This window comes from Silurus meridionalis, chromosome 2, assembly GCF_014805685.1.
Source record: "Silurus meridionalis isolate SWU-2019-XX chromosome 2, ASM1480568v1, whole genome shotgun sequence".
In the NCBI taxonomy this organism is placed as follows: domain Eukaryota; kingdom Metazoa; phylum Chordata; class Actinopteri; order Siluriformes; family Siluridae; genus Silurus; species Silurus meridionalis.
In genome coordinates this window covers 26,138,053-26,165,056 of record NC_060885.1, presented here as the reverse complement: position 1 = coordinate 26,165,056, position 27,004 = coordinate 26,138,053, and the positions used below count along the sequence as shown (strand labels likewise).

At 37.8% G+C, this 27,004-nt stretch overlaps 1 protein-coding gene across 1 annotated transcript in view; it reads left to right on the top strand.

The window, feature by feature from the left end:
- The window catches only part of lyst (lysosomal trafficking regulator), a 77,616-nt gene that overhangs the window by 11,982 nt on the left and 38,630 nt on the right, over positions 1-27,004 (top strand). The window contains 8 exon segments of the mRNA XM_046866349.1: positions 3,324-3,525; positions 14,382-14,469; positions 14,983-17,065; positions 17,303-18,230; positions 18,522-18,668; positions 19,667-19,820; positions 25,773-25,996; positions 26,203-26,269. Of these exon segments, the coding sequence (XP_046722305.1) occupies positions 3,324-3,525; positions 14,382-14,469; positions 14,983-17,065; positions 17,303-18,230; positions 18,522-18,668; positions 19,667-19,820; positions 25,773-25,996; positions 26,203-26,269 (3,893 nt within the window).

Here is a 27,004-nt window from a genome sequence, read left to right as displayed (position 1 = left end):
TAGAGGAAGAATGTGGACCATGTGACATCACAAGCATTCATGTGATGCACTGACCACCCACATCTGGAAAGCATCCATTTGCATATCCATTTTCGTGCAATTTGAAGTGCAGGGCAGAGAATTTATTCAGCACTAAAGCATGGAAGTATTAGAAGCAACAGCGCATGTCGCAGTAGTAGAAACTATGTCCTGTGGTCACGAAGGGTGTGGGTGGGGGTCTAATCAGTGAACAATGAGTATGCACTTCAGAGCTTCACTTCAAACATGCTTGTAGAAGGGAGGTGAGTCAGGAGAAAATGCCTTGTTTACGGTATTTGAATGACACATTTAAAGGTTGGCTTTTAGTGTAGTTGTTGTATGCTTTTTATATTTATATATATATATATATATATATATATATATATATATATATATATATATATATATATATATATATATATATATATATAATTATTATTATTATTTAGTTTATATACATGTATATACAAATATACATGTATATAAACGTAATAATAATAATGACCAGATTGTATATGGTATTTATTTTTGTTTTTTCATATTTATTTTGTTTGTGTGCTAATTTTGAAAATCAGGGAAATCCTTAAGGATCCAGCAGTGGCTTTCTGGCAGGCCTAGGATTTAAATTCTAGTTGCCAACACACCAACACATAATCCTAACTGAGCTAATACTGCTGAATTTTTTATGTTGTTGCCAGTTTCCTTTCCTTTTATATCCAAAACTTCTCAATTGTGAAGATGATTAAATTAAAATGAATCTTCCTTTTTTTCAATAATTGAAAGATGTTAACATTTTTCAAAACTAATTCAAATGGGACCATGAAATGGACATGGCACATACCGAACTGTTGGACCTATGTGCTTGTTCCTGCGAAGAGGTTGGAAATAGTGTATCAAGCCTGATCAGGAGGATGGAATAACAGGCTAAAGTGATACAGTAAGCTTCTCTGTGTCAGTGTCAGATGACTGGAGCAGGCTAACTCGTGTGTTCTCTTTAAACAGGTTGCATAACAGATTGTGTCTCACTTGTTCAGCCATCACACAGACGATTCCAGACTACGCTGAAGAATATTAGTTGTTGGTGCCACACAGTGTTTTAAAACTTGCCCAAATACAGTATCTCTCTTTTTTGGTCGCATATCTTCACTTGATGCCTCTCTTGTATTCACATGGTTGTTCTTAGTGTATAGAAGAAACTCAGCACTTTATTTGTTACATACTTGTAAATGATGTATCATGTGCAGATGATGTGAATATCAGTAGATAGCATTAGGCTACACATTAGGTAGTGATTTTCTATAAACTCTTGATAACCATGAAATCATGATGAATCTTGATAACTGCCGAGGATTAAGGTTTATTTCATTTTATGCAACTGAGCAAGGGTTAAGCAGTGGGTGCTGGGATTTAAACTCTTTTTTGATCAGAAGTCTTATCAACTGCTCTACCGCTGTCCAGCTGGATGTGTCCTTGTATCGCTGTGCTAGATTTTCTGATTTTTTTTTGCTAATTTTCTCCCAGACATTCCTTTCGTAAGGACATGATAATATAACATCATATGTTATATTGATGCCTTTATCAGTTAAAAGGCACATACTATCTAAGTACAAGTAGCATTTACATTCATGGGACTCATGCATAGTTCTAGTGCAACCGAGTTCAGATCTCGGGCACTCTCGTCTCTGGTTCCATGATGTGATTTCCAGTCCACATACTAGCATTTACATGACCAATTTCTCATGTAAACTGCACTGTGCTCTGCTCTGTAAGGGAACTACTGCAGCAGCTGCAGTCAACATTCTAAGCATTTTTGGCATCAAATTGGTTAGCATTCTGACTTAATCTAGCTCCATACCAGTGACCTATGCAGTCATCTCTGGCATTTTTTTCTGAAAAGAGTTAATGAGGAAATCTCCAAACAATCTAATCCACATAAATCTGCTGTGAGATAGATTGTTAAAAAATTGAGAGCCTTTAAGACAGGTCCAGTCTTTCCAGGAGTTTGGTCAAAACTGGATAAATTAATGCTCATATAATATATATATATATATATATATATATATATATATATATATATATATATATATATATATATAAATAACAGGTGTCTGTAAGCACATGAATTGTTTATGTTCATGGTAGCACAGTTAAAAAAAGCCTGAACAATTATGACTTTTATGGAAGGGAAGAAGACAAAGCCCCTCCTCTCTAAAAAAAATAAATAAAATAAAATAATTAATTAATTAATTACACTTTATATACTATATACTAGTTTAGCAAAATTGTATGTGAACAGACAACAAAAGTTCCACAAAAATATCCTTTGAAGAGACCAAGGTGTAGATGTTTAGTAGCCATGCAGAACACTATGTTTGACATAAATCTAACAAATCACATCACTCCAAACACACAAACTGTTAAAAATGGTGATTATTATTAGGACTCGTTTCATGCCAGTATGTTCAAAAGATAAATGTGAGGCCCCCCGAAATGCACCTCAAGCTGGCATGGGATGCAACAGGAATTAATCCCATGGCGCACCATAAAACTGACATTTGAAAAATAAAACAATAAAAACCAAGGCTAAAGCTCGATTTCCTCCATATTGAGATGCTGTGAGCAGGATCTTTGCGTGCAAACGAATGCCCTCAGATATCATTGAACTGAAACAATAAAGAAGAATAAAGAAAAGAGTTTCTCTAAAATGATGACGGATAAACTCCAAAATAAAGGTTTAATAATTTATTAATAAAGGTGGCTGTACATGTTGCCAAATTATAGCATATACTTAGTTTTCCCACCTGGTTTCTGAATGTTGGTTAAAAGAAATGACTACAAATCTGAGATCTGTCACATGATTTGTGACGATGCAGACTTGTTACTGCTTATTGCCAGTTTTGGAGTACAGGTCCACCTCTACCTCTGACTACTATTATACACTGCAACAAAGATAGTTAAAAAAACGCTCGTTTAGAAAGGAGAGAAAATGAAAAAGAAATTCCTGCTATGATGATGATTCAGTTTTACATCTTTGCATAGTTACTACATGGGTTTGAAGATCTGAAATAGAACTCAATTTATACCACAGTGCAGTTTACCTATTCAAGCATAATTTATTGATTACTTCTTAATGACAGCTGATCTGTGGCAGTGGATCTGATGCCCAACAGAATTTAAGCTTTTTAGTTTAGAATAAGGTCATGCAGCATTTCCCATGCTCTATTATTACTTGGTTATCGGTTAAAGTAAATATCTTTAAATCAAGTGCGTTCTTGTGATTTCTCCATCTGCTTTTCTCGCTCTAGCTCAGACATGAGTGGTGCCAGTAACACCCTGGCCCGGGAATTTCTGACTGATGTTCACCAGCTGTGCAGTGTTGTGGCTCAGCGAACAGAGGCACTCAGAGAGGAGGAAGAGGAGGAGAGTCACGTAGTGGCTCTGGGAGAGTACCTGGTCCAAGGCCGTGGCTTCCTGTTGTTAAGCACCCTGGATGCTGTTCTTGATCAGGTCAGTTAAAGCTGAATTTCAGACATATTCAAACCGTTTTCCCCATGAGCCCCACTTCCATTTTTTCCTTACCCACGCACACACACACACACACACACACACACACACACACACACACACACACACACACAAAAGATATGAGAGTTTGCATGAATAACATTGATTATCTTTTTATAATGGCACCTGTTGAGGGGCAGTATAGACAACCCCAGTTCCAAAAAAAGAAAGAGCAGTGTAAAATAAAAACTAAATGCAATGATTCGCAAATCTCTTAAACCCATATTTTAATCACAAAAAGAACAAAGAAAATACAGGAAATGTTTAATGTATAATTTTAAGGAAAATATAGGGTAATTTGACATATGTTGGCCGCAACATGTGTCATAAAAAGTTGGGACATGTTTCCCACTGTGCATTTTTTTTTAACACCAGTCTGCATACATACATCTGGGAACTGAGGAGACCATTTGCTGGAGTTTTGGGTGAGGAATGTTGTAATACAAGATTCTAGCTGCTTAACAATCCTGGGTCTTTTTTCCCCCATATTTTTTGTTTCATGATGCACCAAATGTTTCTTTTTTAATGGTGGAAGGTCTAGACTGCGGCAGGCCATTCTGCTGTAATAGATGCAGGATGCGGTTTAGCATTGTCTTGTTGAAATAAGCAAATAAGCTCTTCCCTGATTAAGAAGTTTTATGTGTGGAAGCTAGCTGTATGTTGCTCTAAAAATTTAATATACCTATTAGCATTGATGGTTCCTTTCCAGATGTGCATGATGCCCATTCTAAAGTAATAATTCCAACTAATGCACCTCTATACCTCAAAGATACAGGCTTTGAACTATCTGCTGATAACCAGAGGAGGAGGGATCCCTGGCTTTCAGAAAAAAATTTCAACTTTTTATTTATCTGACTACATTTGCACATTGCCTCAATTCATTTTAAATGATGTTTGGCCCAGAGAAGATGTTCACATATGGCCTTTTCTTTGCTTAAAAGAGCTTTAATTCAATTCAATTCATTTAAATTTTTATAGCGCTTTTAACAATGGACCATTGCATCATAGCAGCTTTATTCAAATCATGTGGTCAGAAAGAATGATAATGATGGCAAGGAAAATCTTCCTGAGATGGCATAAGGAAGAAACCTTGAGAGGAACCAGACTCAAGAGGGAACCCATCCTAATCTGAGTGGCACCGAATGTCTATTTATTACAGATAAACAATGTAGCAAACAACGTGCTGTGCAGTGATGGTGATCAAGCACAAACTGTAGTCCTGTTTTAGTGTAGCAGACGTGCAAACTTCAGCAAACTTGACAACAGATGGATGGCAGTGTCTGTGTTCATAGATTACAGAATCATGCCTGTTTTTTAAGCAGTGCTGTCTGTAGACCTGAAGATCACAAGCACCCAATATTGATTACAAATAGAGATTTCTCCATATTCTCTGAATCATTTAGTGATGTGTATTTGCAAATTTTTGTTTTCAAAATGGTTCATAGTCATATTGAACTTTTTCACAGATTGGTGAAACTCTGTCCTCTTTTTTCACACAGTCATGTTACTGAGCTGTTAACCTAATTAGTTGAAAAATGTACCTCCAGCTCTCGAATTAAAAATTGTCCTTTTTTTTTTTGCCCCATCATAATTTTTTTTAGATTTCTCGCAGCCATCAAAATAAAAATGACCCTATTTTTTTCCTTTAAATTATATTTCCTCTGCTTATACATTTGACGGTTTCTATGCTGTGAATAAAATATGGGTTTATGAGATTTGCAAATCGTTGCATTATGTTTTTATTTATACTTTACATGCATGAATTTGTTGTATGGAAGGAGAAATATACATAAAATATAACACATAACAATAGTATATGAAATGTGAGCAGTGTACTTGGATTTGTGTGCAGATGTGTGCAGTTGTTTGTGCAGTATGAGCAAAATGTATTACTGGTTCAGCGTGTCCAAATGGCCTTAAGGAAGAACCTCTTCCTCATTCTCTCTATGTTGGCCTTCAGAGAAAGAAAACACTCCCCTGAACAGAGAAATGAAATCATTGCTGGGATGGCTTAGTGCCTCCACTATCATACTGGCTTGGGCTTGGCTTGGCCATTTATACTGCTTTGTTCTGTTCCCAAACCAGTGTGTTTGATGCTTAGGTTTTGATGTTCCCTAGCACCTTAGAAAGCAGTTTAAACACTTTTAAGTAAGTAAGATTGCAAAGACTCCAGCTGGCCTTTTTCACGAATCTGTTAATGTGATTGGACCATGACACATTTTGCATAATGCAAACACCTAGTTATCGGAAACTGTCCACTCTCTCTACTGGGGCCCCATTGATTTTAAGTTGGTGGTAGTTCTTCTCCTGCATTGTATTGAAGTCCATTATTAGCTTCTTTGTCTACAATGTTCTCCTAGCACCAGTTCTACAGGCTTTTTATCACTGTAGGTAGGTCAGGTATATCTTCTCATCATAATCCGAGATCAAGCCCACTACAACAGGGTCGTCAGCGAACTTGACAATAGTGGTAGAGCTGAAAGGGGCGTTTCAACATTACAGCTGAGGTCAAGTCTACTGCTGCTGGAGTTTCTTTGTAACAGGAAAAAAAACAATGGACTGTTTGAAGCCTGTGGGAATTATTGACTTTTCCCAAGAAAGGAGAATATCCCCAATAACACCAGTGCCAGCTGGTCAGTGCAGGCTTTAAGGAACAGACACTTGTTTAATGTTCTGCAGATGGTTTCGACACTCACAACTTTGGATTATGAAATGTTCTGATGATTTTAAATATGCGGCGTTTAAAATTAATCCCACAACAGCTTTTGTAAACACATAGTCTGGTACTGCTGGGTTTAACCTTCTCTCATGAAGCAGAGGAAATTACAGTATTGAATGTTCCCCTGGAGCTTTTCTCATGGCCCTGAGCTTCCTAAACATTGTTGAAGAAAACTAGAGAAGTAGAACTTTTCATGATAATTGTCTTCTTATTTAAGTTAAAGCAAGCAAAAGAAATGCAACAAAGTATTGAGTTTAATTTGATTTACTCTCTCTCTGTTCCTATACATTTGATTATAAATTCGGTGGTCCGCCATCAAAGGTGCCATGGTAAGATGATTAAGATGGTAGCATTTTGCTGTGAAAATATCTGGAAATAAAAGATCGAATTTTTGTCTTTTGATCTCAACCCCAAATATCTTCAGTGTAAGCTAGCGAACTATTTTATAGTGGTTATTAGCAACTATTGAACAAATTTGCTAGCTAGCCAAGTGAGAAACAATGTTGCTAGCTCTTTATTGTTTGATTTAACCAAGATTGTACAGTTAGTTGTATATTGGTATTCATTTTTTAAATATATATTTTTTCTGGATTGTCTCACACTGGAACAGCTGGAGCAAGTCTATGCATAGTAGAAGTTGCTATTGGAGCTCATTTTGCTCATATGAACCTCCTGGCACATTTCTCTTGGACCAGCATTCCTAGCAATGCATGTAGGTGGTGTGAAGCATGCTACAAATAATGGCCATTGAATCTTCCAGCTACCATTTCCCCATCAGACATATAGAATAGTGCACAGTGACTAAGCTGCCTGAAAGGTACTTTTATGTCACAAACACGTTTGCAAAGTGAACATTTACTGAATGTTTATATCAAATAATAAAAAAAAACTTTGGCATCATTGTGTGGATATTCATAATATTGATCAAAAATTCAGATGAAAGTGCTTCATGAAAGTTTAGAAGAGGCCCTTTACAAAAATGAATTATTCATCTCTATTCAGATCAGCTGCAGGCTCAGGAACATCAGTCCTTGTGGCAACAAGTGGAGCCATGTTAAGCTCCAAATTACTCACAGTTGCTTTAAGGTCACATTGCAAACTGGAAACATCAATTGGGTGGTAAAACAAACAGGGGAGTGGCACTGTAAATAGATTACCTGAACAGCTACCTACTACAGTAATAGAGTGAAGCACTTCCTGTCGCTCTGGCAACAGTAGATTTTTGAGAGAGAGACAGAGCGAGAGACAGAGAGGTGGGACCAGAGGTGGGCCTGAAATCCATCTTATATTCTGCTAAATGTCTTCACGTAGTGGTGTTTAATCTTAGGTCCTGTATTTATATACCCTCCAAGATTATTTATGTGCATTTGGCTTAAAATGTCTTTTCTTGTTAGGATACCACGACATTTTAGGAAAGGTTGGCTTTTCACGTGTAAATGTGTCATGAAACACAAAGGTAAAGGTGGCAAAAGTACACACATCCTTCACTTAAGCAGAAGTTCAGATACTCATGTTTTAAAAGATTTGGGTGAAAGTTGAAGTACTGAATACACTTCAAGTTAAAGTAAAGAAGTTTGGGCTCTGACATGTACTTGGCCAGTAAAAAGTAGCCATTATTGCTACCTGTTTTAGTGTCACGCTGGTAACTGGAACACATCATATTAATATATTAATACAAAAAATTCTAATTTTGTTACCTAATGAATGCATCCATGATGAACATCCACCATCTAGAACACAAGCAGAGAAAAGATGATGACGATCAGGTGATCAGGAATGTCTCTGTTTTCAGTCATGTTTACGTTGCTGACTCCCTCTGTCTCATTCACGTTAACCCTAAACTTCTTGTTGCCTTCTACCGCGCTCATTGTTAGCTTCGTAAACTAGCCCACGCCTGTGATGTGCGAGAGCCAGGAAAGATACACCAGTGGTAGATTAAAAAAGCCGCGCAATGACAAAAATAGGTCGATGGGCGAAAACGGCGAGCAGTAAGAAGAAAAAAAGAAGATGAAGAAAATATAGGTGCTGTATTGCATTAGTAGTGTGCATAGTTTCTTAATTTTTTGTTTATTTAGCCTGTTATCTTTAACATGCTTTTCTTTTAAGTATTTTACAATTTTCCTTACCTTGACTAAGTCTTGTAGGCCTTTTCTTTTAATGTGTTCTATTGTGACGCATCATATGACTGAGAACTGGCTGGTTCATGGGTTTGTTTCTCATTCTTTAGTGAACAAATTTCAGGCAGTTCAGGTTCAGGTTCAGGTTGAACAAAATGTGAGATGTAGGTTGTCAAAGGGTCAATAGTTTGTTTAATGCACCTAAACTTAATTTTGAGTGTCATGGCAAAGGCTATGAATACTTATGTACATGCACGTGATTTTTTTTATTTTGTTTTCGTTTTTCTTTTCTTTTTTCGAAATTTGCAGATTTCATACAAACCTCTTTCACGTTATCATTATCGGGTATTGTTTGTTGAATTTTGAGGAAAATAATTAATTTAGTCCATTTTCAATTAAGGCTGTAACATAACTACATGTGGAAAAAGTGAAGCGCTGTGAATACTTTCTGAATGCACTGTAGATGATGTAGAATGATAAGAAAACATGGTTGTTTGCAGAAATGTTCTTAGGAACAAATTTGGTTACATTTCATACTGATTGTGGGGCATGCTGTAATTTTATGTAACTTACCTGTTAAATCCTGACATTAAATTGGAGGACTATAATGAATAAATGACGAATACAATGACTCTGCTAGTAATGTACAACCAAATCAATAACACCAGTAGATAAAACATAAGAAATCATGGATATCAAGAATCTGTACAGGCAAGATTTCAAAATGTTGGAAAACCACTGTAATGTAGCCTCAATACTGGGTAAGAGAGCAAGTGAAGCCATGAACTGAATCAAACTGAATTAGAAGAACATTTTGCCAACAGATCACACAGTCACCTCTATAAAACACCCAGCCAGTGAACACAACAAATAAAGGCATAATATCCTGATTTATTCAGTAATGATGTCCGCTAGGAAGGAGAATAAAGAATTGACACTGACGACTCAGTAAAACCTGTGCGACACCCACAAAGTGTTTTGGTGGCCACCCTGAAATCTTTTTAAAGGAAGAAGGAGAGAAATCCGGATCAGTAGAATAGTATGGGTACAGAATACCAAACACGGACACTAGAGTTCGCATTGATCCAAGATCTTTGAAGAAAGTTTTAAAGCGTAGCAACAGTGTGTGATGTTGAAAGTGGGGTTAGGAATGTGAAGCTGGAGGAAGAGTCCAGCAACCTCATCATAGTCTCTTTTCTGTTTAGAAGAAACAGATGGTCTTAGATCATGTTAGGTATAAGTCTATCCCCTGCTGTCTTTCAGGTGGAAGCTCACATTCACATAGCCGATGATGAGCTTGCTACATGACAAAGGAACACTCTAGACATAGTGTAGCCAGAGTGTTATGGAGAGAAAGGAATTTTAATGCTGACCAACTCAAAATGTGACAAAGAGAAGTCTCTTACATAAGACACGTGGATTAAAAATTGACCCAGCCAAAGTTCAAGCTATAACACATGCTTAAATATGTGTACTTACTTACATTCGAACCTGAATCGAAAACGTTTCTACCTATTAATTTGGTCATTAATTAGTATTCCACTACTTTAAATTCACGGCTACACAAGAAGTTCTCTGCCATCAACTGGTCATTTATAATTTTGCAACATTTGTGGATCCACTTTGTTCAACCATTGAAACTTACTCGTGCTTTTCTTTTTCTTTTAATTTCAATTCAAATTTTTTTTCATTGATGTTTTTTTTTTGTTAAGTTTGTTTACAATATAAACCTTGGTTCAGAATCATATACTGAATTTTGTATATGATTGATATGATAATAAAATCCACTTGACTTGACTATGATAGAGAAAGATTCTGGAGGTGTTAGAATGTGATAAAGGTATCAGAGTTTGACCACTATGAATTCTAACCAAATTCAGTACCATCAGCAATCATCTGGTGTCTTACCACCCATATTGAGAACCAGATGGCAAGTGCTATACAGGTACTCAATCACTTGAGCCAGAAGCTGGACACCTAAAGAAATCTCTAAAGACTTGGAAAGATGGTGCCACATGTAGCACTCGCTGTGTATATGTGGAATGTTTGTGATTGAGATATAAAAATTACTGCACAAATGTTATACTGAATTTATATTTGTTATTGTTTCTTTGTGAAATGTGAAAATCTAGGTCAACTGGGACACCAGTCTAAGAACCAAGAGGTTCTTTAGTATGTTGGATCTGGGAAAAAGAAAGGATGTGATAGTACGAAAAAATTGTGTTGCAGTAGAAGTCTCTAGGAGTTCAGTGCAGAAATTATGGGTATATGCAGGCAAAATAATATATAGGAATAATTTCCTATTGCACATTAAAATCTATTCGCTTTGAGAAAACATGCACAGAGATATAGTTAGGGTAATTAGTGAGATTGCCTATGGGAAAAGCTGCTTTTGTGTCTGAATGTTCTGGTTCTCAGTGGTCTGTAGCTGTTTCCTCATTCTGGAAGTACAGTTGCTTAAGTGAGGGCAGAGGAGCACCAATAATCTGCATTGTCAGTGTGTTTCTGGCAGGATTATACATATACAGTACAGACCAAAAGTTTGGACACACCTTCTCATTCAAAGAGTTTTCTTTATTTTCATGACTATGAAAATTGTAGATTCACACTGATGGCATCAAAACTATGCATTAACACATGTGGAATTATATACATAACAAAAAAGTGTGAAACAACTGAAAATATGTCATATTCTAGGCTCTTCAAAGTAGCCACCTTTTGCTTTGATTACTGCTTTGCACACTCTTGGCATTCTCTTGATGAGCTTCAAGAGGTAGTCACCTGAAATGGTTTTCACTTCACAGGTGTGCCCTGTCAGGTTTAATAAGTGTGATTTCTTGCCTTATAAATGGGGTTGGGACCATCAGTTGTGTTGTGCAGAAGTCAGGTGGATACACAGCTGATAGTCCTACTGAATAGACTGTTAGAATTTGTATTATGGCAAGAAAAAAGCAGCTAAGTACAGAAAAACGAGTGGCCATCATTACTTTAAGAAATGAAGGTCAGTCAGTCCGAAAAATTGGGAAAACTTTGAAAGTGTCCCCAAGTGCAGTCACAAAACCATCAAGCGCTACAAAGAAACTGGCTCACATGCGGACCGCCCCAGGAAAGGAAGACCAAGAGTCACCTCTGCTGCGGAGGATAAGTTCATCCGAGTCACCAGCCTCAGAAATCGCAGGTTAACAGCAGCTCAGATTAGAGACCAGGTCAATGGCACACAGAGTTCTAGCAGCAGACACATCTCTACAACAACTGTTAAGAGGAGACTGTGTGAATCAGGCCTTCATGGTAGAATATCTGCTAGAAACCACTGCTAAAGAAAGGCAACAAGCAGAAGAGACTTGTTTGGGCTAAAGAACACAAGGAATGGACATTAGACCAGTGGAAATCTGTGCTTTGGTCTGATGAGTCCAAATTTGAGATCTTTGGTTCCAACCACCGTGTCTTTGTGCGACGCAGAAAAGGTGAACGGATGGACTCTACATGCCTGGTTCCCACCGTGAAGCATGGAGGAGGAGGTGTGATGGTGTGGGGGTGCTTTGCTGGTGACACTGTTGGGGATATATTCAAAATTGAAGGCATACTGAACCAGCATGGCTACCACAGCATCTTGCAGCGGCATGCTATTCCATCCGGTTTGCGTTTAGTTGGACCATCATTTATTTTTCAACAGGACACGACCCCAAACACACCTCCAGGCTGTGTAAGGGCTATTTGACCAAGAAGGAGAGTGATGGGGTGCTGCGCCAGATGACCTGGCCTCCACAGTCACCGAACCTGAACCCAATCGAGATGGTTTGGGGTGAGCTGGACCGCAGAGTGAAGGCAAAAGGGCTAACAAGTGCTAAGCATCTCTGGGAACTCCTTCAAGACTGTTGGAAGACCATTTCAGGTGACTACCTCTTGAAGCTCATCAAGAGAATGCCAAGAGTGTGCAAAGCAGTAATCAAAGCAAAAGGTGGTTACTTTGAAGAACCTAGAATATGACATATTTTCAGTTGTTTCACACTTTTTTGTTATGTATATAATTCCACATGTGTAAATTCATAGTTTTGATGCCTTCAGTGTGAATCTACAATTTTCATAGTCATGAAAATAAAGAAAACTCTTTGAATGAGAAGGTGTGTCCAAACTTTTGGTCTGTACTGTACATGTGTATATCTATATAAGTGTGATGTATTTGTTGTTGTGGTTCAGGTCCATTATGGTTTGTGTCTCTGGTGTTGTATGCGCAGTGCTTTAAATTCAGTTCACACATGAGATTTGCTCTGTTAACAGTAATAAGTGAGTCAAGGTGTTGTTGCTCTGTCAGTAATTTGATCTACCAGGTTTGGCAACACTGAAAAAAATACCTGTGCCTGTTCTGTTTTATTTGCAAATAATTTACTTGGTTTTCACCTTTTGGTATGCATTTAAGATGTTGAAAAAAGTTTAGCTTATTTATATTACTTTTCTAATTGTTCTGGGTCTTTTTATTATTATTCTCACTTCAGTATTGTATCAAATCATTTTAAACACTTAAATACAATTTAAGGTCAAACTGAACCTATAGCAAAATGTAAAAAACAAACAAACAAAAAAACACCTTTAGATCCCAGAAGAAGAAGAATATAATATTATAGGTTTGTGTCTGAGAACTGAAAGCTGCTTTTTTGCCACCAGTAGTTTGAACAGCAGAACAGATCACCAGGTAGAGTAAGGGGTATGTTTTATGGGTTCTCTCATTGACCGGGATAAAACACCACTTAAAAGACTAGAATTTTGAGGACCAGCTCACATTAGATTGTATCTTCTGGCCATAGTTCATGAACAATGTGACATTTATATCATTTATATGGGGGTTGTTTCCTTTTTATTCCCAATTTTAATTGTATTTTATGTATGTATAAATATATCTATTTATGTGTATCTATATTTATATGTATCTGTATTTTTTTTATGTGTATCTCTATATACCTTACTGCACATCCTGCTTAATATCTCACATCCATGTGTATGTATGTATATCTATATCTATACATATATTTATGTATGTCTGCACAATTCTCTCTGCCATAGCCTTATAACCATTTACGTGTACTTTTCTATCTAACTCTCTGTCTGTCTGTCTGTCTGTCTGTCTGTCTATCTATTTATTTCTGTCACTCTCACAATCGGTCCACGATGCTGCCCAATGTGGCTCCTGAATCCACAGTCTCCTCTATTGCTGACTAAGGCGTATATTACTTAATACATCTCTGGGTTGCTCACATGTATTTAAACTTTCAGACTCTGTGAACACAATAAGAAATGTGTATACTCATTGCAAATAAGCTGTTGGTGTGGCGTATGTCACACCATGTTTAGAAAGTAAGAAAGTAACGATTTTCCTTTTGAGCTGAGAAAAAGAAAAAGCTGCTATACTGTAGATACCTTCCTTTTGTGTTTCTGTATCTCTAGTGTGTAATTTAGGCCACACATTAAGGCACCACTATGTTTGGTTAAAATTGTGTATTGTAGTGAATATAGTTTGTAATGGTTTACCCCCCACCCATATTTACTTTTAATTCACACATGCTGGAACACTTTCTCTCCTCCTTGTGAAGAATGCTTTCACAGAATGACCAGGGTGGAGCTAGTATTTAGGCACTGTCTTTCACCGTATCATGTCTAAACACACGTCTCAATGTAGTCAAGTAGTTACTGTGCACTTGTGTGTTATTTTGTTGTTATTCTGCGTATGATGTGTGCCAATTGCTCTAGACTCAGAAAGTGAATGTATTTGTAAGTCTTCTTTGTTTTTTTTTTGTTTTTTTAATAAGAAATATATTTTTTATTTTTTTTTATTTATATTGAATATTAATTTATATTTGTTTAAATTAGAAGCTGGTGTTCCTGCCCCAGACATACAAAGTGGATATAAAGAAATATTTTTTTGACCTGGAGGTTTGGTTGATTTGATTTTTTCTTGTTTTTCGTTTTAGGAACTGACGTGTCGGGAAGAGCTGCTCACACTCTTGCTATCACTGCTACCATTAGTGTGGAAGATTCCTGTTCAAGAACAGCTCCCTGGTTAGTGTTGACCCATTTTTTAATTAGCTCTTGGTCATTCAAATATATTGAAGATAATATTAATTTTGTTGTCTATGGCTTGGATTTAATTTATGAACGATCATTTGCTTTATGCAAATATATGAAATGTATTTGAAGGAACTGTCATTGGGATGACTTGTTTAGCAGCTTTTGTGCAAATCCGATGTAAGGAATTCACTTGCACTGTTTCTGTTTATATAAGGTATTTAGTACTTGCATGCTAATCTGTTCTAACATGTGCCTCTTACATTGTTTGCTTATTAGTTCCCATATTTGTGTAGCCTTTTCCCCCAGAAACATGCGTGTAGAATACATTCTAACAACCAGATTAAATACGATTATTCCAGTTGGTCATTAATCATTCACCTAATTTTAGGTTTTTGGTTGTATATTACCGATAGCATTTATAATCCAGTGTTGTTTGCAAGAAAAGTAGAATGAGGATCAAAATGTCACTAATATTTTGTTTTGTTTGTATTTTAATCTTCGTAGATTTCATCCTGCCTTCACTCCTGGAAGTGCGTCTTTGCCGAGAGAAAAAGGCTTCCACTCTGAACGTGGGAAAACAGAATGCACAGAATTCTGGAAAGCACTTCTCTCACAATTGGAAGTCACGGCATATACGAAGGACTGCTCAGAGATATTCATCGAGTGATGCGCACAAATCCCAGATCTCCACATCTGATTCCGATTCAAACTCAGATGAAAAAGCAGCCAACACATGGTCCAAACACTGTAGGTCTCCAGGCTCGTCGAGTCGGGCTGGTCATCAGCATCGCCAGTTAGTTATTCTTTTGCAGCAGCCATTGCAGTATCCTTGTGTGGATGGCATGAGCAGTTTTGAAAGGCCAAGGCCGTCAATGAGGCACTTTGAATCATTGCCACCCGACACTGAACTCCTAACTGACCCTACAGCCTTTTCTATTTTAAATAATATTGCAAATTCACCATTTGACCTCTGTCAAGTGTTATTGTCCTTACTGGAAAAAATCTGCAAATTTGACATGACTATCAATCACAATCCAGGCTTAACTGTTAGTGTTGTTCCCAAACTCACTGAAATTCTCACGGAGTTCTGTGACTGTTGTGGCCCGGGAGCAGAAAGTGATCGTGAAGGGGTAGATGAACTAGCCGCAGGCTGGGCAGAGGAGCCAGTTGCTCTTGTTCAGCGAATGCTGCTACGCACCATCCTGCATTTAATGTCATTAGATATTGGCCAGAGTGAGGTGCTACCAAATAATCTGCAGCAAAGCCTGAGTGATGCTCTTAGGGCCATCCTGAAGATTCGCACCTGCCTTGATAGGCAAGCCAACCCATTTGCTCCTCGAACCAAAAAGACTCTACAAGAGGTGCAAGAAAACGTTTTTATTTCGAGTCTCCGTCACCAAGCTTTGCTGTTGCCAGAGCTCCTTGAAGGTGTCCTTCAGTTTTTGCTCGGCTACTTAGAAACCTCTGCCCCAAATCCTTTCTTTTTCAGTCAGGCTCTTGAATTAATTCATGAGTTTGTGCAGCACCACGGCCTTGAGCTTTTTGAGGAAACTTGCCTTCATCTCGAAGCCCTTGCTAATACATGCGATTCTGAGATGAGTGGTGACGTCTCGGAAAGATTGAATGGTATTATTTCTGGTGTCCTTAAGATAATCAGTGTGGTAAAGCGAGCCAGATCAGAACAAATACATCAGACATCATGTGCACGACGTCGTCACAGACGCTGTGAATATTCCCAGTTGCTGCACCATCACCATGACACCTCAGGACTGCCTGCCACTGCCTTCAAGCAGGAAACTCAACACCAAATTGGGGATCGGACTGAGGATAATGGCTGGCAAGTGTGCTACCCTGAACATGTTTGTATTCTGGCTGTTTGCGCTCATCAGTGTTTGCGACTACTTCAGCGCCTCTCACCCTCTGGACCTGCCGTGCTGCAGATACTGGCTGGCGTGCAAGCTGTTGGCATTTGTTGCTGTATTGATCCACGTTCAGTGGTGGCTCCTTTGCTTCATGTATTTCAAGCACCAAGTCTGTGCACCTATCAGTTCTATATTCTCAATGTACTTAGTAGGCTTGTGCTGGAGCAGCTGGGAGGGGAGGAGCCCTCGCTGAAGGCCAGACTTACCTCTTGTGATATCTGTATCTTGGACAGCAGCCAGAAACTTGATATTGAAAAGATCTTGAAGGAACGTGAGCTGGGAAAAGAGTTAACCTCCTCCACTTCTCTCTTTTCTTCCTACCAATCACAGGATGTTTTACCAAGTAGAGGGTTTGAAGACCTGCTTTGGAAATGGGATGCTTTAAAAGCCTACCAAGAAGTAGTCTTTGGTGAAGATTGGCAGCTGAGTAAGCAGATTGCCAATCACGTATGCCAGCTGACCTTAAGGGGAAATGCAGTGATTCAGTGGAAGCTGTACACTTACATTTTTAATCCTATGCTCCAGAGAGGTGTTGAGCTAGCAGGCCATGCTCATAAACTAGGTGTGTCCAAGACATGTAGTCAGGTCTGTAGCCATCACACCCAACTCCCCGTGGAAGTGCTGCTTGTTTATCTTCAGGTGCTGCCCTGCTTACTTAAGTCAAGGTAAGCTTTCCTTTCCTTTCTATTTTTGTTACACCTTTCTGTGTTTTCTGATCGAGATTGAAACTATTAAATATAACATGAGCTGACATTTTAGCAAAACTAAGAGTTGTAATGCAAATAATATCTAAATAATATCTATATCTGATATCTGAATAAAACTGATTTATACTGTGCTGCATGGTCATAATTTATTACAATTGTTTTATTTGATTCTCATTGAATCCCTTCTGCCCGCAGCACAGTGGTGCGTGACATGTTCCTGAGCAGTGCTGGACTAAACCAGATGATGGAGATGATCTACCTGGATTCCACTAGACCTTGGGCTCTTAAGGTGTTTGAGACACTGATTTTAATTGGCTCTGATCCTCAGACAGAAGCTGCCCTACATAGGCTGGTTAAAGCAGAAGACCAAGAGTCTCAAGTGGCAGGAGGTGGTCCACAACATTTTAGTAAATATCATGAGGATCTCAAAGAGACATATCTAAATTGGAGGGGCAGAAGCAGTACGAGTGCAGGAATCAGATGGAACCATGAAGGATCATATTTGAACATTGTTAACCTTTTTTTGTGTGTGGCTTTCTTATGTGTGAGCAAGGAGCATGAGTGTGAAAGCGACTCTGCTAATGAATCAGGATATGACAATGCTGCCAGTGGACCCCAGGGCGAGCAGTTACCTTTCCTCCTACCAGATAGAGTGGCATTGCCATCTAAGGAGCAGGTAAGGCGAGCAGCAGATGTGTGGTCTGTATGCCATCGGGTATATCTGGAGTGCCCAGTGTTCCAGAGACAGCTGCTAAGGTTTGGTGGCCTGAATGTGTGCTGTCGCCTCATGACGATGATCCTTCAGAATCTTACCTTGAAAAACAAATCTCAGAAAAAGAGTGACAGCAATGGCAAAACAAGCCCAGTACACTCAGTCTCTTCAGCTATAACACCAATACAGACTGCTCTGGAGGATGCAGCGGTTGGGACACACGAAACACAACAGCTAAATCTTAATAATTCAGTAAGTCCTGGTCATAAGGAGGTGAAGACCAATGTTCCAGCAGACAGGCTGGAAGAAGAATGGCCTTTACAATGTATACGCCTGCTGGAAGCGCTTCTGTCCATCTGTCTTCACGGCTCTAAGTCAGGGCAGAAACCTGAATATAACATTTCATTCCAGGTAGATCAAATATAATTTTTTAGTAATTATTAATTAGTTTTTTTTCTTTAAACAAACACACAGTCATAGTTGAATTCACCCCATGGTGTAGTTTTATTAAGCTGTATTAGACTTCAAATCTTATTACTGGATTTTCTAATAGGAGCTTTTGACCAAACTCCATATTTCTTTTCTCCCCCTTATGCACTCCTTCCCTCTCCTCTCTCTCTCTCTTGCTCTCTTTCTCCCTTTCTCTTCCTCTCTTATTTTCTCTCTATTTCTCTCTCTGTCCATCTATGTTCCTTGTTCAAGGAGCCTCTGTGTGAGGTGAAGAATCAGCTGTCTCTCTCTGGAGTGCTGAACTCTGACTTAGCTATTCCCCTGTTTGACTGCTTGTTGCGTGTTGCACTGGTTCAAGTGTCTGCCCCAGCCACTGCTATTGAGGAGAAACCTGAAAGGGTAAGTGCTTTTTTTGCTAGCCTGTTAAATTTACCTCAGATGTAATAAACTCAGTACTAAAGTTTAAAGTCTGTACCAACTGGTGCCTATTCAGTATTGCTTGACTTTTTTTCTTTGAACAAAAGATAGCACATGAACTAAAACATGATCTAAACCAATTCATTTACGAATTCATTTATTAAAATCACAGTGAAATGTATTTTATTTTTAATTTTTTACATGTTGTAAACATTGATCAGACATGTTCTAATACTTTATTGAAACTTTGACATTGCTAACTGGCCTGCATACATGAATCAAACCTTTGTTCATTTATTAGTGAGTGAATTCCTGAGGCTTTGACCTCCTCTGTTTTTACAGGCTACAGTCAGCTGATTTGGTCTTGTGACCAGAGTGTTTATTTTACTTATCGTAATTTTCTTCAGATCAAATAAGAAGTACACTACAAAAAATTGTTGTTGAATGCTAATTAAAATATTATGCATGCGTACATGTATGATTATAAATCAGATATACTTTAAAGAGTTCAGACTGTTGTTCCGAGATGTTTTTACTCATCTCAAGCTTTCGAGTTTCTTATTCTCTGGGCACCGTTTCGTTTCTTTTCAGGAATAAATGCACAAAATATGAAAAAATAATAGAAGCCAAAGAACAAGCCTGAAAAAAGTCAAGCATGTTTAAAAAAAAATCTGCTTAACCCTCATATGTTGGCTTTATTGTAATCTTTGTTATAGAGATTAACATATTATATTTAAGATATTGTTTCTTGCTGTCATTTTCACAGTGTAAATTATCCAGTAAATTGTTACTGGATATTTTGCAGTGTAAAGAAATGGTACAATAGATGTGTGTGCAGCTGTGCTGTTAGGAGTTAAGGAAGATTATGTGGCTGGAATACTGAACGTATTTTATTTGTGTTATGTTCTAAATATTTTATTAGGTATGAAATGTCAGTCTGCATATTGGACCGTTTATGTTGCCCTTAATTTTTTTTGAAGTGTCACGCTAGTCGTGAGGTCACGACTTCAGCCGGGGATCTGTCTGATGACGTGGATGAAGTTCAGGTGTGTGATGTTCAAGCGCTGGGAGAGGAGAAAGGCTACGAGGCTGATAGTGAAAGCAACCCTGAGGATTCTTCACAGCTGGAGGAAGGTAGTACACATGTATGCATACACACTACTGTGCACATAAATACATCACATCTCTTGGAAAATATGGTATAAAGGGAAACTTTTTTAGAATGTTTTTAATTCTCAAAATTATATACACGATCTGTATTTTGGTCCATTTGGCTCCAGTCTGTCAAGTCTGTGATTATCAGAATCAGAATCAGGTTTATTGGCCAAGTGTGTTGACACACACAAGGAATTTGGTTCCAGCTGTTTGTTACTCTCAAAAGTACAGACATAAATAAAAACCTATACATGACAAAACAGACACAACAAGACAAAAACAGACTATACAAGACAATACAGACAATACAGACAATATGAGACAGTATAGACAGTGTGGGTAATAAATAAATAGGGATACAGACCAGTAATGTACATAAAGTGTGGGAGTGCATGGTAGTGCAAATGACAGTATTGTGTGTCAGGTATGATGAGAGAGGTTACTATAAAACTTTGTACAGTATATAGAAGCAATAGTGTGTGCAACATATACAGATAATGTGATGAGTGACAGTTCTGTGACAGTTCTGTGCAGTACTCATAGATATGAGCATGGAATTTAATTATGGTCAGTTGTTAGTGAGGGTGATTGCTTGGGGAAAGAAACTGTTCCTGTGTCTGGCAGTCTTAGTGAACATTGTTCTGTAGTGCCTGCCAGAAGGGAGGAGCTGAAAGATGTTGTGTCCAGGGTGTGAAGGGTCATTAATGATTTTTCCTGCCCGGTTTCTGGTTCTTGTATGGTACAAGTCCTGGAGAGTGGGCAGGGGGCACCAATGATTTTTCAGCTGTTTTAACAGTTTTCTGCAGTCTGTTTCTGTCCTGTTTTATTGCTGCTCCAAACCAGATGGTGATTGATGAGCACAGGACAGATTCAATGACTGCAGTGTAGAACTGTATCAACAGCTCCTGTGGCAGACTGTACTTCCTTAATTGCCTTAGAAAGTACATCCTCTGCTGGGCCTTTTTCAGAATTGAGTTTATGTTTGATTCCCATTTCAGGTCTTGGGAAATGGTAGTGCCCAGAAACTTGAAGTTCTCCACAGGTGACACAGGAATGTTGGATATTGTGAGGGGGAGTAGTGTTGAAGGATGTTTCCTAAAGTCCACTATCATCTCCACAGTTTTGAGTGTGTTTAGCTCAAGGTTGTTCTGACTGCACCATAGCACCAGCTGCTTCACCTCCTGCTTATATGCAGACTCGTCACCATCTTGGATTAGTCCAATGAGCGTGGTGTCATCTGCAAATTTCAGGAGTTTGACAGTTGGATAATATGCATTATTTGCATAATATGCAAATCCTACTTTTCAGAACTAATCCTTGGTGTTTGGTCGATTTTTTTTTATAATCTTGATGTTATAATACTTAAAAGTGTCTTTCATTTGTAAACAATATGGCCATGGGTGCCATTATTTTAAGATTCACATCAGATTGGTCTTGCATCATTAAAAAAAAATTTTTTTGAAGATCCTATACTGAAGAACCTATGTCTGGGGTAGGGCTGGGGTACGAGTCCTCTCGAATGGTTATCAAGGAGATTGCACAAAGATTAGTGGTAATGCTGAAATGTGTATTTGTAAAACGTTTTGAAAAATATATTTTTACGAAATGAAATAACATTCGCAATAATGTAAAAAAGATTTCTTCAAGGTACCGCTAAATTAAATAAAACAATAAATAAAAACATACATTTTTTGCAACATACAGTCTAGCAGCTCAATTTGATTACCGTATTTTTTGGACTATAAGCCGCTACTTTTTTCCCGTTTTGAACCCCGCGGCTTAAACAACGAAGCGGCTAATTTATGGAGTATTCCTGGGTTTTTCCCGGTTTCACAAACTTCAAGACAAAAAACTGAGCGACATAACATTAGACCAATGACATTTCCGAATGGAAACGGAAAAACGCACCTCACCTGTGTTCTAACCCTAACACACGGCTTTGGGAGAAAAAACATTTTTTAAAATGCACAACGATGCCAAAAGATAAACTCCCGAGAGAAATAGTTGTGAAAGGAAGGAGGAAGACAGTGAACAATTACCTTCTTGTTCGGCTACTGTTTAGATACAAGCCGTTGTAACGCGTTGAGTCTGGGTCATGGGAGAGCTCACTAACTCCAGTTGCAACAGAAATCATATAAGCACAGACAGGTTTCCAAAACTCGTGCTTTTTTATTTTTCTTGGCAACAGCGTTACGGGTTAGTCAAAGAAACTTAGAAATGAGCATCAGAAAATAATAAGGACATATTCCTCGGTCTTGAACACACGCAGTAATAGCGGAAAAATGCAGTGCCAGGCTATTCCCAAAATACCGCTTTTCTCTTAAAGGAAGCGCAACATATTTTACCCGTTACACCGTGTAACAGACACTGTCTTTCGTTAAAGCCTGTGTAAAGTACATTAGTGTAGACATAGTGCGGCTTATAGACAGGTGCGGCTTATTTATGTTCAAAATAAAAATATTTGTAAAATTCAGTGAATTGCAACATTCGTCGTTGTATAATCGCACAAGCCGACATCTTGATTCTACATGAACAGTTAATCGTGCAGCATTAGTCTGCGCTTATTTTCACAATTTTTCATGATGACTTAATTATTGAATAGATATCACTACTATCTGATGGGGGCCTGAGATCAGACCAGTTAAGATGGGATTTGATTAAGATGCCTTTGAAACTCTGATTCCCTTTCCAGTCTCAACTATTGTCATTTTATGGTACAAAATCCTACATCCTCTATAATACAGTTAACACTGTACATTGTTAACTTATAATGGTTACAGACAGACAGACAGACAGGATTTTTTAGGATGGAGGGACAGATTAATTGATGGATGATTGATTAATGATAGGTCAAATAATTGATTGATGGGTGATTTTTGGATGGATGTATTGACCCAATGAATGCATTGATTGGATCCATGGATCTCTGGTGCTCATTGTCTTCATGGCAACTGGAAACAGGAACAATGGCTTACAAATCTAACATTTTTTAGAAACCTTTGATGAAAATGAATAATCTCAGCATGACTGACGTTTATGTTTCTATGATACAAAATTGTGAAGACGTAAAACTTTCATTCAATGAACTATGTAGTGTAATGTCATGTAATTAGTGCCTGTGGCCTACTTTCACTCTATATTGTGCTACTGTAGGTGGCCCGAAGTTCATGTCTATTCAATGATTAAGTGTAAACACATAGACAGGCAAATAGTGATTCATTGTCATATCACAACTACTTGGAGCAGGAAGTGGGGCTTATAAAAGAACATTTTAATACTTTTTATAGATGGTTTATCAGATTCATACTACTGTAATTGTGGTCGGCATGAGAGAAGTGTCCCATAATTCCACTGTATCTTGGAATATTATGCTTAAACAAAATAAAATGTTTGCAGTAATCAGACTGTTGACTTTGAACAGCATTAATCATTAACAGGTTCCGACACCTTCTGAATGCGTAATTGCACTCTCTGCAATGCAGTGTATGTTTAGTGACCCGACGTTAACATTCACATTGTTGATACTTGCTTGTGGCCATCAGTTATTTGCAGCTGTATTGTTTTCATTGTTATTTAACTTCAGAAAAGTTCATGTACTGGAGTTAGTGCTGCTTCTAAATTCACAACCTTCATTTAGAGGATCTTTATTGATGCCTGTATAGTATGAAATCATTCCTTTTTAAATTTGTAGTGTTTTTTTCACTCATGCTTTGAGTGTAGACAAAAAGGTCATCGGAACGATATTTCTAAATCCAAGCACGAATGCACCCTTTGTTTTTCCGGTCACATACCATTGACACATTTACACATACAGTGGTACATCGACATACGAGTGCCCTAACATACGAGTTTTTTGAGATACGAGTGCGCCCCGCGCTTTAGTCAGTGTTGCTGATTCGTCTCGATACACACGCACACAAACAAAGGTTTGAATGTGCGTGCGCACTAACACGTGACTGTGACGAATCTCGAGATGGATCAGCAACACTGGCCTCAGTCAGTGTGCTTGTTTGCCTCGCTGTCGAAGCATCTTTGATAAGTTGTGCTCGCGTTTTGTGCTTTTTTGTACATTTACAGTACTTTATCACATTTCTTTTTATAACCATGGGTCCAAAGAAAGTGAGTGGAAAGGTCAGTGCTCAGAAGAAGATGATGTCTATTGAATTAAAGCGTGAAATCATAGGAAAACATGAGCAAGGTGTGTGAGTGATTGACTTGGCGAGGCGGTACGGGCGTAGTACTTCAATGATATGTACTACGCTTAACCAGTTTATTTCTTTACATTCTCTTTTATTATGTTTTTGTACAATATTTTTTTCAAAAACACGTAACAAAAACAACTGGGGTGGCATTTTGGGGGCTGGAACGGATTAATGGCATTTCAATTAATTTCAATGGGGAAATTTGCTTTGAAATACGAGCAAATTGACATACGAGCAAGATTACAGAACGAATTAAACTCGTATGTTGAGGTACCACTGTACATGCACAAGCACAAAACACACATACACAAACACTAAAGTGGGATTACTGAACACGTGCACTAAGCACAGAGGCCCATGGAGATCATTGTTAGAGATAAAGTTTCTACATGAAAAACCAAAGAAACAGCCAGATATTTTTTTTAGATTTGCATAAAGGGATGATTTATGAGTAACACACAATAATTATGTTTGCCCACTTTGTCTAGGGTCTCTAAATTATAACAGAATGTTCCTCAGTCCAGTGCACACACTACTGGAATGTCACTTGATGGTAGAATTGATTTTTGTGGGGTGGTTTTGGTTTCTGTGCTGAGATGATGCTCCATGCAATTGCACTTATAATACTTTAACATGTGTAAGAATATTGCAGATATAAAATTGGATAATATTGTTAAGGTTTCTGTCAGTCAGAAGGAGAAGCATATGTCTGTAAAAGAGATTTTGGCTCACTAGTTTGGTATAGGGGATGTCGCTTGTCTTTTTTGTGGTCCTATACAATCATTCTTGTCAATGAAATACATTATATGTATCATAATGAAGAACTGCAGACACACCGTCACAATCCACTGTATATGCCTGCTGAGGAAACTCAAAAAGCAGGAGAAATTATCTGAGTTCTAGAGCATCCATGCACATTGCCCTTTGTCTCGTAGTGGTCATATTTTACAGTCAATTTTGAAACCATATACATATGATTTATTAAGTGTATTTTTACTGCATTGCAGAGCATGTGATAGGAGCAGGGCATAACCTGGCCCAGGTATTTAGAGCTGTGAGAGGAGGCAAGACCAATTAATCGTGGTCCACATGGAAATACACAGAAATGCTTGTCTTATTGTCTCCTGGGCCTCAGCTCTGCTAATTGCAAGCTCACACAATCAGTTAGTGTGAAGAAAATTTACATTTAAAAAAAAAATAATGATATAAGTGTTAAGCTACATGCATATGATTAAGTATGACACTGGAGCAGCTAAAGTTGTACAGTGATAGTCCCAGTTTCTTTTTATGCGAAATATTCATAATTTTATAATAATGCTGCATTATTCATGTGCAGATTATGTGGTAAATCAAATCAGATCAAACCCTATTTTAAGCAATTAGATCTCACATGTAAGAAATGGAATGGTATAATTAGAAGTACATTTTCCAAAGGGATTTGGTGGAGAAGAATCTGGGCTCAGCCCTGGAGGATTAGAATGGCACCTAATGAGCCTCTTAGTAAAGCATCTTTTATATTGCTCAGTTTAATACAATTCATTTATTAATCATTTGTACGGTGAGGGAAACATGAGCGGAGCGTTTGTTTGGGCCTTTAGTTACTGAGCAGAGCACACACAGTGGAATATTATGAGTGTCGCAGCGTCCATTTTGCATTCATGCTTCGCTGCTTTGAAAGTCTGTATTATGGTCCAAAACATGAGTGATTCTTATTGTCTCTTATTCTCAGGTGTGAAGATGGAAGTGCTGGCTCCAGAGGAATGCTGGCTTGGATCTGCTGCTATGGCACATGGCTCAGGACAAGCCTTGTTGCTTTTCCCACAGATATGCCTTATGGAGCTGCAACTGCTGGCCAGCAGTTCTCCAGACCTAGATGTGCTAAGTCACATACTGCAAAGCCTTCTGGGAGCTGTGAAGATGCACCGTTCCAATGCTACACTGATTTACCAACAGGTTACAATCATGTAGATTTTTCAAAATGATGTTATATACTAATGTACAACGACTGCCTGGCATTGTTTTGAGTCATTATGTTAGAAACACTTACAGTAACTAAAATGTTGTATTTCTGATTTGTTAGAAAGTCAGGACTGATTACTTTTCCATGGCAAATGTATTTTGATATTTCTTTTATTTATCTTTATTTTTATTATTTTCAGGGGGGTGTTAAAACCATTCTGACTGGTTTTTCAGACATACTGTGTCAATCAGACCCCTGCTATAAAGGTATGTATCCCTACACTTCAGAAACTCTCACTGATTGGTGTTTTTAATGTGCTTTTTTATTATTATCTTTCAGTGGTGTAAGTGCAGCCTGAAAAATGCTAAATTCTTCCTCGAAATTCATATTTATGTTTCTATTTGGCAATGTTCAAAACAGAAAGTCTTCCTTAACTCTTTTACTCTGGATCATGTGGTGGAATTATTATTTGAGAGATAAAGTTTGTCATACCTGTTACACACTGAGATACCTACTGGTATCAGGACGAAGCACCTTTATATATATACCACCACAGTTATATATAACATTTAGCATGATTCCGTATTGCCGTACCCTTGGTGCTTGGACCAGTTAGTTGACTTTTAGGTTTGTTTAACTGGTGCTTTCTATGAAATGCCAACATTACTCTTATAATCCTGCATACTTATTTTATTCTTATTCTTATTATTATTGTTATTATTAATGAACAGAAATGGCTAAATCACAAAACTTCAAAATGAACATGTCACATTAAAATGCTTAGTACATATTTATGGGTCTTTTAATAAAATTATGTGACATCACATGCATATTAACCCACAAAATAAGTTTAATCACAAAACTACATTTACAAATTTTGGTGGTAAGTTTACAATCCTAATTTTTATACCAAAATTTTGTTTGCAAAAAAATAAATAATAATAATTAGTTTTCATGATACCAGTTAGAGGTTGACCGATTCATTGACGATTAATAGGCAC